Source organism: Homarus americanus, unplaced genomic scaffold, assembly GCF_018991925.1.
Source record: "Homarus americanus isolate GMGI-L3 unplaced genomic scaffold, GMGI_Hamer_2.0 scaffold21914, whole genome shotgun sequence".
Lineage (NCBI taxonomy): Eukaryota > Metazoa > Arthropoda > Malacostraca > Decapoda > Nephropidae > Homarus > Homarus americanus.
In genome coordinates this window covers 596,446-609,413 of record NW_024719665.1, presented here as the reverse complement: position 1 = coordinate 609,413, position 12,968 = coordinate 596,446, and the positions used below count along the sequence as shown (strand labels likewise).

The 12,968-nt window shown below is 45.4% G+C and overlaps 2 protein-coding genes across 2 annotated transcripts in view; one reads left to right on the top strand and one right to left on the bottom strand.

Annotated features, from left to right (window-relative positions):
• The window catches only part of LOC121860182 (pro-resilin-like), a 12,333-nt gene extending 1,069 nt beyond the window's left edge, over nucleotides 1–11,264 (top strand). The window contains exons 2-3 of the mRNA XM_042357247.1: nucleotides 10,494–10,589; nucleotides 10,891–11,264. Coding sequence (XP_042213181.1) covers nucleotides 10,512–10,589; nucleotides 10,891–11,103 — 291 coding nt within the window. The 5' untranslated portion in view covers nucleotides 10,494–10,511 and the 3' untranslated portion in view covers nucleotides 11,104–11,264. The remainder of the gene's footprint in view (nucleotides 1–10,493; nucleotides 10,590–10,890) is intronic.
• The window catches only part of LOC121860183 (pro-resilin-like), a 34,174-nt gene that overhangs the window by 11,544 nt on the left and 9,662 nt on the right, over nucleotides 1–12,968 (bottom strand). The gene's annotated exons all lie outside the window — the stretch shown is intronic.

Sequence of the window (12,968 nt, the reverse complement as noted above, 5' to 3'; positions counted from 1 at the left end):
GAGGAGGCGAGGGAGGAGGAGGAGAGAGAGGAGGGAGAGGAGGGAGAGAGAGGGAGAGTGAGGTGGAGGAGGGGGGAGAGGAGGAGTGTGGAGGGAGAGTTGGTTAGAATGAGGAAGACTGATTGAAGGAGGAGGTTGAGGATTGAAGGAGAGGCTGGGGGAGGATTAAAAGCACAAAGTAGTATATGACTGCACCAGCTCACACAAACAAGCTTTTCTCTCCACAATGTAAACAAATTTAAATACCCCAACATGTCAACAACACGTCATGTCAGCTGAGACCAAAATAGAGCCTGGTGGTCCCTAGCCTTTATACACAACCTCGGAGAGATACAACAACAACAAAAAATACACAAATACATGCACAATATACACAAAAAATACAAGGGTGTTGACGTCAGCGACCCACGTCATGTATTAAAGTAGATAGGTATATGTATTGTACGAGTTGTATTGTTTCGCTGTGTACTGTGTGTTTTGTTTTATACTTACGGGGTAGAGAATGTGTTGGGATTTTGTGTGCGAGAGGGAATGGGATAAAGAATGAGAGTGAAGCGTGTTGGTCCTGTAATGTTTATTTAGGTAGGTACAGTGGCCAGTCCTGCATGACGCATTTGCCAGCGCTGGGGTGGGTGGTTAGGTAGGTAGGTAGGTAGGCCTTGGACGCCCAGCTCTGGCCTTCGTCTGATCGAGTGTTGGGCACCAGATCCAAGGCTTCCTTAACCTCGTTTGACACGTCAGCACGACATATGCTGTCTTTCTAGGACTGCTTAGGGTGGTAACTCTGCAGGAGGTCAGTCATCTCGATCGATAGCTGGTAACACTGTTCCTCAGGTAACCACAAACGCCTACAATGATAATTTTCTTCTGTAACTGAGAATACTTACTTTAAAGACGCCTCAAATTCACCTACTTGAAAACAACGTCAATAGAAGCCAGAGCAAAAAACTATATATTGCGTGAACAATATACTGAGTCAAACAGAAACGTTCTCAGATCCACAGTTACAGAGAAAAGGGAGAAATGACGTGAAGAATCATTGAGAATATGACTCCAGCGGTCCACTCACATCCCACTCTCTCCCCTAACGTGCGCGCGCAGGTCCACCACTAGCTAGAGACAACGTGACGAAAAACATTTACTTTCACGAGCGTTTTATGATCGGGTTTTCATCAGCTGGAGAGAGTTACACCTCTTCATCTGTATTCTGGTAATTATTGGGTTGTTTTTTCCTATATAGCAGAAAAGTCGATCATATCTTCATTGTTTTCACATGGTTCAGTCACCACGGCTAGATAGCATTCACCGTCATTGAGGACCTATAAATCTGTTTGAGATTAATGAGTATGACGTGTGTGTGTGTGTGTGTGTGTGTGTGTGTGTGTGTGTGTGTGTGTGTGTGTGATCAACTCCTACTGATACACACACAGACCCCAACCAACACCCTCTCATCTACACATACACGCACAAACCCACAACAACCCACACCCATCCCCACACACAAACCCACAATAACCCACACCCAAACACAAACCCACAACAACCCCACACCCATCCCCACACACAAACCCACAATAACCACACACCCAAACACAAACCCACAACATCCCACACCCATCCCACACACAAACCCACAACAACCCATACCCATATCCACACACAAACCCACAACAACCCATACCCAACCCCACACACAAACCCACAACAACCCATACCCATACCCACACACAAACCCACAACAACCCACACCCAAACACAAACCCACAACAACCCACACACAAACCCACAACAACCCACACCTATCCCCACACAACCCCACACACAAACCCACAACAACCCATACCCACACACAAACCCACAACAACCCACACCCAACCCCACACACAAACCCACAACAACCCACACCCAACCCCACACACAAACCCACAACAACCCACACCCAACCCCACACACAAACCCACAACAACCCACACCCACTCACTCCTCTCCCCAACCAGTACACAACCCTGACGTAACGATGACCTACACAACACCACTCTCATCCGTGACCTGGAAATATCAGCTCAAAGGTTCAGCATTTTTCCTCTAATATTTCCCCTCGCCTCTCGGGACTTCAAATTCTTAGTTAAGGCTTCCTCGGTCGAGTATTTTTAGTGGTTGTGGTGAGTTGGGGGTGTTTAAAGGCTTCATATGCGGCTCCTAGCGTCTGGTGGAGCCTAGTATTTTGGAGCCTGATAGTGGCATTAAAACCCTAATTTAAACCCTGACCCCCCACACCCTCCGCCACCCCACACCCCACCTCTTTAAGCCTGGGAACAGCTGACCCTCAAGCGCTAGCTGTGGCCCCTTGACTGGTGTGTGGAGTTACATTACTGCTCCTCTGTTACGGTGTTACGTTATGTTACGGCCGTTAACGTCACAGTGGTGGGAGGGAGGCTAACAGATGTGACGTTGGGAGGGGGAATGGTTGGGAGAAGGAGGGAGGGAGGGTTGGTGGTGGTAGTGTAATAATAATAATAATAATAATAATAATAATAATAATAATAATAATAATAATAATAATAATAATAATAATAATAATAATAATAATAATAATAATAATAATATCTAAATAAAAACAATAACAAAAATAAACATTAAGCTCCACAGGTATACGAGCTTCACAGAATTTTTGACGAGAGAAAAAAAAAATATCCCGAACATTAACATATAAATTATTATTCTGGACCTGAGGCAAACACTCAGTGGCTACGTCCATTGGTTAAATATCTTTCTAAAATACTTTATAAATCTCTATATCTGCATTGAATATATGGTCTATCTATGTATTCCTTCAAGCAGACATACTTGGCATGTATATTCAAGTAGGTATGTTTTTACACCCTGCTATTAATAAGACTATAGCTGCAGTTCATCCATTAGTCAGTCTGTCTGTCTGTCTGTCTGTCTATGTAAAGTGTGTCATTGAGAGACTGACACTTTCCACCATGCTGTCTAAAGGTCAAGGTCAGGTCACGGGGTTAGTGACATATAAAAATTGATGACAGATTTATACTGAAACTCTATACCGTAGTTAGAGAGGTTAATGTTTATGTTCGTTGTTTTATAATTACAGAGGTGAAGGACAGCAGGAAACGTAATGTTGTCCTCAAAGGTCAGAGGTCAAGGTAACAGGTGTTGTAGTATACGTAGGAATTAAAACTTCATCCTGACCTCGGGGAAATTATTAAATGAAGTGTGTGTGTGTGTGTGTGTGTGTGTGTGTGTGTGTGTGTGTGTGTGTGTGTGTGTAATTTTGTATTAATATATATGCTTAGGTCATGTAGGTCTATAAATAGCGAGTTAACAAGACATAATCCTGAGCAGCTCTGTCCTCTTGTTCCACCTTAATACAACCCGTGCTGTGCTGCTTCCCTCCCTTATCATATTTATGTATATCAACACCACTGTAAAATATGTATATACTTATAATATACATGTAAAACAAATACATAAATATTGAAGTGATAACCGTGGTAACATGTTCTTATTACCACCATGTTATTGTACTATTCCAGATGATACTAAATGTTACATAATACTTCCTTGAGATAAATGTACAGTATATATCAGGTGCAGCTCAGGTTCTCAACTGGCTCAGCCATGTTAATATTGTTATTATTATCCACTCAGTATCTGTGTTCTTCTGGCTAAATAAACTGTTTCAATATAAATATTATCTCTCTCTCTCTCTCTCTCTCTCTCTCTCTCTCTCTCTCTCTCTCTCTCTCTCTCTCTCTCTCTCTCTCTAGCTCAAACATCTCAACAACCTCTTCACTCTACACACACACACACACACACACACACACACACACACACACAGCTGACTGGAAGACCTCTTATGTATCACCAGTGCCCAAGTCAACCAGCCCACAATCCTTAAATCAGCTACGACCTATTGCAATCACCCCAATACCCAGCCTAATTTGTGAAAGTTTTGTGTTTGACTGGGCTTATGCTGATATTGCAGGAGTCGTAGACCCTCAGCAATTTGGCAACATGAAAACTTCCTCCACCACTCACTGTCTTGTCAGCTTTCTCGATTACATATACCGCCATCTCGAGAAACGAAAAACGTCTGTAGCTGTCGCCTTCATTGATTTCACTAAAGCGTTCGACCTAGTCGACCACAATATAATCATAAACAAAGCTATTGACCTCGGGCTTCGGAGAAGTCTCATACCATGGCTTACAGACTTCCTCAGTGACCGACGCCAAGCTGTACGCTTCCGAGGGGCTGTCTCCACCTTTCAGTCACTCACCTGTGGCGTACCCCAAGGCACCAAGATGGGACCACTCTGCTTCCTTATGCTCATCAATGATGCCCTAAGAGAAACCCCTGCGCGCTGGAAATATGTCGACGACTCCACCATTGGGATCAGCGTCAACAATTCTGCTCCCAACTATACCGCCCTCCAGGATTTATTGAACAGTCTCCAAAACTGGGCCACCAACAACCATGTCACCATCAACCATACCAAGACCATGGTTATGCACATCAACCTCTCCTCCGACATTGTCCCACCTCCTTCCATTACTCTAGGTCCGAACACACTCCAGGTTGTAGATTCCACGAAGCTCCTCGGCGTCACCATAGACAACAAACTAAATTGGAAACCACACGTCAGTGAAGTTGTCAAATCCTCCAGTTTCCGTCTCCACCTCCTCCGCCGACTCAAGTCCCTCGGAGTTCCTGCACCGAGCTCCTCAGTGTATACACAACATTCATACTTCCCAAGCTCACCTATGCCTCCCCCACCTGGTCTTCCTCTCTAAATGCCACACAACGTAAACACCTAGAAAAAGTGCAAAAGAGGGCATGCAAGATTATTCTCTCCCCTTCCTACTCCACATATCAAGAAGCGCTCAACACACTGACCCTTTCGACTCTCACTGACCATCACCACGACCTCATCTGCAAATTTGGTAAGAAGCTTCTACACCACCCCCGACACCGGCCCCTACTACCACCTGAGATCCCTGTCCGAGAATTGCTGTTCGACACCACAACCGCATCCAGCCCATACGTGCACGAACTGATCGCTATAAGAACAGCCCAATCCCAACCATTGTAAAAATTATCAATAACATGTAATAAATCAGTGTATTCACTCCCAGTAAACACTGCTCCCTACACTGTCACTATGTTGAAATGAACTGTATTTTGAGCTGATCCCCATCTAAGTTACTATATGTCTTATTTGTGTCACTTATGTCACTTGTATATTATTTGTAATTCGTAACCCATTCCCCAAATATGTAACTGTATATTTTCAGCCTTCTGGCTGCCAAGCTCTTTCAATAAACCGTTAATTATTATTATTATTATTATTATTACACACTCATTTGCATACAGCACTTAGGAAACCAGCAGTCTGAAAGTGAGAGTCTAGCTGAACACTCCCTGGCTCCTCTCACTCGGGGAAAGGGAGAGAGAGAAAGCTAGATGAGAGAGAGGGAAGGTGAGGAATGTAGAGAGAGAAAGTGAGAACAAAATATAACGAAAGAAGGAAAGAAAGGGAAGATAAAGTAGGAGAGAGAGAAAGAGAGAGAGGGAAGGAAAGATGAAGAACAGAGTGAGAGAGTGACAGTCCGCTGTTAAGATTGTTATCTCTTTAATTATTTCTGTTATCTCTTCTTTCGCATCTCTCTCTCTCTCTCTCTCTCTCTCTCTCTCTTCTCCTTTGTTTTTATCTATCTACCTATCTATCTGTCTGTCTGTCTGTCTGTCTGTCACACACACACACGTCACAGCAAGGAGGCAGAACAAGTAAATGAGATTAACCTGAGCTCCCCCTCCCCTCCCCCTTCCCCTTCTCCCCTCCCCCCTCCTTCCCCTCTCCCCTTCTCCCCTTCCCTCCCCCTTCTCCCCCGCTCCCCCTCCCCTTCTCCCCCTCCTTCTCCCTTTCTCCCCCCTCCCCTCTCCCCCTCCCCTTCCCCTCTCCCCCCCTCCCCTTCTCCCCGCTCCCCTTCTCCCCTCCCTCTCCCCCTCCTCTCCCCCCCCTCTCCTTCTCCTCCTCCCCTTCTCCCCCTCTCCCCCTCCCCTTCTCCCCCTCCCTCCCCTCTCCTCTCCCCCGCTCCCCTTCTCCCCTCTCCCCCCCTCCCCTTTCCTCCCCCCCTTCCCTCCTTCTCCCCCCCTCCTCCCCTTCTCCCCCTCTCCCCTTCTCCCCCCGCTCCCCCTCTCCCCCACTCTCTTCTCTCCCCTTCTCCCCCTCCCCTCCTGCTGGTGACAGAGATGGTGCTTCCCCTAACTGCTTGTGACTGTCGTGTTACTCAGAGGAACAAGGTGATGTGAGCAAACGACATGACACTCACCTAGTCATTATAAGGTCTCTCTCTCTCTCTCTCTCTCTCTCTCTCTCTCTCTCCCAGCGACACTAAGCTAACCACTAATTGTTGTCACACACACACACACACACACACACACAGGTCACGTCTGCTGACAAGGACAGGTGAGTGCTTGGCTCAATCTGACTCGCTCTACTGAACATGGAAAGGGAGAGAGAGGAGAGGAAGGAGAGGAACGGAAGAGGGGAAGAGGGAGGAGAGAGGAGGGCGTTGGAGAGAGAATTTGAACGAGGAAGAGAGAAAGTACGTGTGTGTGTGTGTGTGTGTGTGTGTGTGTGTGTGTGTGTGTGTGTGTGTTGTAGCATCAGAAACAAACTCTACATCACCCTCTCCTACAATATGCAACATACTGTATATATATATATCAACATCCAGCCACATACTTTACAACATCCAGGCATCCAATACACTCCTCTTGCAACATCCAGGCATCCAATACACTCCTCTTGCAACATCCAGGCATCCAATACACTCCTCTTGCAACACCCGCTTCGATATCCACACCAGGCGACGGCATCTGTTTCTTTCCCAGGATAACCTAAGGCGATGGGAGGGTCGATGGCCAGCGTCTGTCGTACACCATCCTGGGATTTTCATGATAATATATTGGGAAAAGTGTGACAGTGTGTGTGTGTGTGTGTGTGTGTGTGTGTGTGTGTGTGTGTAAGGATAGGAAGAGAAGGGTTTAGAGAGAGAACCAGTTAGTCAGGAGAAAGAAAGAAAGAAAGAAAGAAAGAAAGAAAGAGTTTTATGAAATACAACAGACAGACAGACAGACAGACAGACAGGAGGGTCGGGCACAAGAGGCCTCGCTACTCGGTAATGGAAGTGTCGGGACAGAGCGATAGTGAAGGACCTCTGAGATCATCACAGACACGACAGAGAGTGCGTGTAGAGTGTGTGTGTAGAGTGTGTGAGTGCATGTAGAGTGTGTGAGTGCATGTAGAGTGTGTGAGTGCATGTAGAGTGTGTGAGTACCTTTTCTTGTCACAATTTCAAACTACCAACAAAAAGTTTCTAAACCCTTACACTCCGTTTTCTGTGACTGAATTTCCCATTTTCTTTCTTTACATTTTCAATATCTGTACTCGGGGTGATCGATGAGTCCCAGAATGAACACTGTGACTCCTGTTGTCTCGGTAGGGTTGTCAAAATCATTCGTCCCTTGTGTCATATGGTAGTGAGGTATTCGAGATGGTGGTGGTGAAGTGGTGGTGAAGTAGTGGTGAGGTGATGGTGATTATGATGATATGAAAGAAATCAACCAAACTAAATTATCTTGTCTCCACTTCCTTCATTTATCACTATTCTACTTCTATCATCCATTACCTGTTGTCCGTCATCAATGTCAACAAACATCAGGGTACTAGACAGAGGGCCACAATGAACTCGAGAACTTGAACGATATGAGATGAAATAAAGTGATATAAAATGTCTCTTCCTATATTATACTATTGATAAAAGGCGATTTTTTTTTCAGTTGTTTGTGTTTATATTAATTAATTTTCACCTATTATGTACTCAGTTAAGAAAGCTGGTGGTTTTGTAGTGAGGGAGGTAGGTGTGCGTGTGCGTGTGTGTGTGCGTGTGCGTGTCTGTGTGTGTGTGTGTGTGTGTATACTCTCTGTAGCAGCGAGGGTGAAACACGCACACACGCACACACATTTCATTACCTCTGATCCTCTGACGTAACCCTTCAGAGCTACACAACACTAGGCCTATTACTCTACCCTCATACAGGTAGGCCTATTACTCTACTCCCCATATAGGTAGGCCTATTGCTCTACTCCCATACAGGTAGGCCTAGTTAGAGAAGACCCACACATTTTCCCGCTAATCCTTACTGTATTACGTCACATAACCTTCGTAGCCAATATAATAAAGTTTCTCTCTAGAACTCATAATACCACCCTTCCCCCATCTGCCTATCTAATTTACATATACCTACCTTCATCTAAACGAAATTCTATAATCAAATACCTACCATCAGTCAATTATACTGTACCGTATCATTAATCATCACAAGACAATGAGATTCCTATAATATGGAATAAAGTGTTGGAATTGAAATTGAAGAAAAGAGATTGAGTTTAATGTATCTGCCATCACCAATCACAAGCCTCAATGTTGGGGGAGGTGTGTGTGTGACGTCACGGCCGACACACAGGTGAGGGGCCCACACCAATATAAACAGAGGGTGGAGAAGAGCAGTGCAGTACCTCCTGAGACAACCATACCAACATGTACAAGGTAGACTATCATACCTTAACACAGTGTCTCTTAAGATTTTTACGCCAGGTCATTATTTTTTTTTATTATTACTGTTAATTTTTCTTTAATGTTCATATTTCTATTTTTTTTCTCACTTTAGCTATGACGACTTAACTGATGATTATTGGATAGTTAATATTTTGGTCTCCATGGCAACTATTTGGTTTCCATAGTAACCCTTTTGGTCTCAATGGCAACTATCTGATTTCCATAGTAACCATTTTTGTTTCCATGGCAACTATCTGATTTCCATAGTAACCCTTTTGGTCTCCATGGCAACTATCTGATTTCCATAGTAACCGTAAGGCTTCCATAGTGACCAAAGACAGACTTAATGAATCAGTGAACCTATAACACACCGAGGTATGGGGGTTGAATAGACAGAGGCATTTATACACAAATATACATGTGTATGAACAAACGTGTATACATTCTGAGACACACATACACCAACAAACACAATCACCACGACACATTACCCCCAACACACACACACACACACACACGCGCGCATAAAGACCTTTCACCCAGCAGTACAAAGGAAAGGTCAGATTACAGTGTGTGTGTTTTTGCCTCGTGTTGTGCTGGTCGTCAAAGGCTCTACTTTAAAGCCTACGACCATTTAAACCCATCCTACCCTATGAACCCCTGTACCCCTCCCCTGTGAACCATTTGAACCCCTGTGAACCTCTGTACCCCTCCCCTGTGAACCATTTGAACCCCTATGGACCCCTGGGTACCATCCCCTGGGGAACCATTTGAACCCCTGCATGGACCCTGTACCCTCCCCTGTGAACCATTTGAACCCTTATGAACCCCTGTAATTCTCTCCCCCATGGACCCCTGTACCCATCCCCTGGGGAAACCATTTGAACCCCTATATGGACCCTGTACTCATCCCCAGAACCACACCTGAACCCCCTGTGAATCCATTTAAACCCCAGAACCTCTGTACCCATCCCCTTGAACCATTTGAACTCCTCACACACTTACCTCCCAGAACCCCAGCATATATGAATCATTGTACCCCTCTCCCTTTGAACCCCTTCCCCAGAACCCCTCCCTTAAACTCAGCCCTAACCCAGCACCCTTCCTGGAAGCCCTCCCCAGAACCCCTAACCCAGAACCCTTCCCCCAAACCCTCCCAGAACCCCTTAAACTACTCCCTGAACCCTCCTGAACCTTTTCCCCAGAACCCTCCCACCAAACCCCTCCCCCTACCCCAATTATACCCTGTTATGTTATCAATTACAGTATATCTCTAATAAACCCAACAAGAACCTGTTATACCGCTATCCGCTCTTGATAATAATAATAATAATAATAATAATAATAATAATAATAATAATAATAATAATAATACAGTAATAATAATAATAATAATAATAATAATAATAATAATAATAATAATAATAATAATAATAATAATAATAAAGGACCATAATTAAATACAACATTAAAAAAGAGATCAATAGTGAGAAACAATATATGTATGTTGTGTTGTCATGTAAGAGAAACAACTGAGACCCTGCAATTGTGTGTAAATGAGGCAGAAAGTCAGATCATCAACCTGGGACTTGGTCACATATGGCAGCAGGGTCTACCATTAGACAACACATTATGTTTCCAATATCTTCCCAGGCGGTAATACCTCCCTGTTTGGTAGCTGCCTACTACCTGGGATACCAATATATGCTCTCATATGCCCTGTTACATCCTGTTATGCTCTGCTATATCCTGTTATGCTCTGCTATATCCTGTTATGCTCTGCTATATCCTGTTATGCCTTGTTATATCCTGTCATCTACCATTAACCGGGATTTACTATATCACAGATCAACTCGGCGGTGGTGATGGTGGTGGTGGTGGTGGTGGTGGTGGGGACAACCCTGGCCCGCCCCTCCAACCCTTACGCCCCCCCGCCCTCTGATGTAAGTACTGTAGCTCGTGTTGTTCTTCGGTGTTCTCCTTGTGTTCTTCTCTTTGTGTTCTTCTCTTTGTGTTCTTCTTGCCTTCTTATGTTCTTCTCCTTGTGTTCTGTTTCTTGTTAATAATATGTTCTTGTAGTTGTTCTCTTTTTGCGTCTCTTCCCCCATGTTTATCTTCTTTGTGTTCTCCATATGTCTTCGTGTTCTCTTTCCCAATCCTGTTCTTCAAATCATCCGAGTGTATGCTTCCGTGTTCTTCAGTTATTATCCTAAAGTCTTTAATCCTGTGACTACCCCCCTACAGGTTCCTGCAGAGTATCAGTTCAACTATGGTGTGAAAGACGACTACTACGGCAACGAGTACAGCCATACTGAAGACCGTAGCGGCTACAGCTCCAGCGGTCAGTACCAGGTTCTCCTCTCAGACGGTAGAATCCAGACGGTAGAGTACACAGTGACCAAAGATGGTGGCTTCCAGGCTAACGTTGTGGCCAAGGGGGTGAAGACCTATGCTTAGACGTTCTCTCTAGGCCTTCTTCGTCGTCACCATCTTCTTCCTCGTCTTCGTCGTGTCCTTCTCCATCTCCTAGTCTGTTATCTCCTCAGTTCGCCTATGATAACAACTGCATCTGTTTGTGTATCTCATGGAACCTCTTCAATAAATGTATCTACACGTGTCACCGTCCTTTCACTGCCTTTCCAATCTTGATGTCTGGATTGTCAAACGCAACATCAGAACCGCCGGTCTATGGAACTGATGGCCCACACCGCTCCTTCGCCCGGTGAGTCATTTTCTTCGTCAGGTGAGTCATTCCATCCGTCAGGAAGCTCATTTCTTCGTCAGGTGAGGTACTTCTTCGTGAGATAGATCGTTCCTTCGACAGGTAAGTCATACCGTTGACAGTTTTCACTCACCCAGGTCACATTATTCAACCCCCCCCTCTCATAATAATAACACGCCTTCGTCAGGTTAGTGAAGGTGAAGGTCAGAGGTGTTAGAGGGACTACGTCATCGCCCCTGGTCACTTTAAATCATTGATTTTGTCTACCGAGGCTCCTGATCCTCCTGCTGGTGAAGTGACTGATGTTCACCACCACCATCACCACTACCACCATCACCACCAGGACCTACACCATCACCACTACCATCATTACCACCACCATCACCACACCTCACCACCACTACCAAGGTGACCTACACACCATCACCACTACCATCATTACTACCCACCATCACCACTTCCACCATCACCACCAGGACTTACACCCACCACCACCACTACCAGACCTACACCACCACCACCACTAGGACTTACACCACCACCACCAACCACCACCATCACCACTACCAGATTCCACACCATCACACTACCATCATTACCACCAATTATCACTTTTACTTCCACCATCACTACTGGTGACCTACACTCACCACCACTTACTGCCAGACTTATACTACCACCAATACCACCAAACACCATCACTCACTTCCACCATCAACAATTGTGAATTTACACCACCACCAATTACTCAATATCATTACTACTACCACTACTCACTTAACCACCACTACCACACAGGACTCTTATACTCACTACCACTATCACCACTTCCACCATCAATACCTCAGGATCGCACGCCACCTCACCTCACCACTTCTCGGCTTCATCATACTTCTACCACCACCACTACCAAAATCACCACCAACACTGGCTTCTCAGGACTCCACACCACCACCACTAATTTCACTAACCACTATCACTACTTCCACCATCACTACTTCCACCATCACTACCAGGACTTACACTAATTTGCACCACCACCACAACCACCACACCACCATTTCACTTGGTGACCACCATTACCACTTCCACCATCACCACTTCCACCATCACCACCAGGACTCAGTCGGCGAAGAATTCCTCCACTTTTTCTCTCACTTCTGCCGTTATTAACCGAGATTGTTTACCTCGCTCGGGCGCCTTAGGTAAAGGTGTTCCTCCCCCTGTTCAGGTGAGTTCATTAGTGGCAGGTAAACACAAGAGGCGGCCGCGGGGAGAATTAAATGACTTGATGGATCGCCTACATGAGACGACCCAACCCTGAAGGAGTGACTGTGTGTGTGTACCGGGGGAGAGTTGGGGAGTACAGAGCAGGTGTAGTGAGGGGGTGAAGGAGGAGTACAGAGCAGGGAGAGGGGGTGAAGGAGGAATACAGAGCAGGTGTAGTGAAGGGGTGAAGGGAGTACAGAGCAGGTGTAGGAAGGGGATGAAGGAGGAGTACAGAGCAGGTAGAAAAGTGAAGGGGTGGAGGAGGAGCAGGTGTAGTGAGGGGTGAAGGAAAGTAAATGATGATGTTTATTATGGTGAAGGTACACAATAG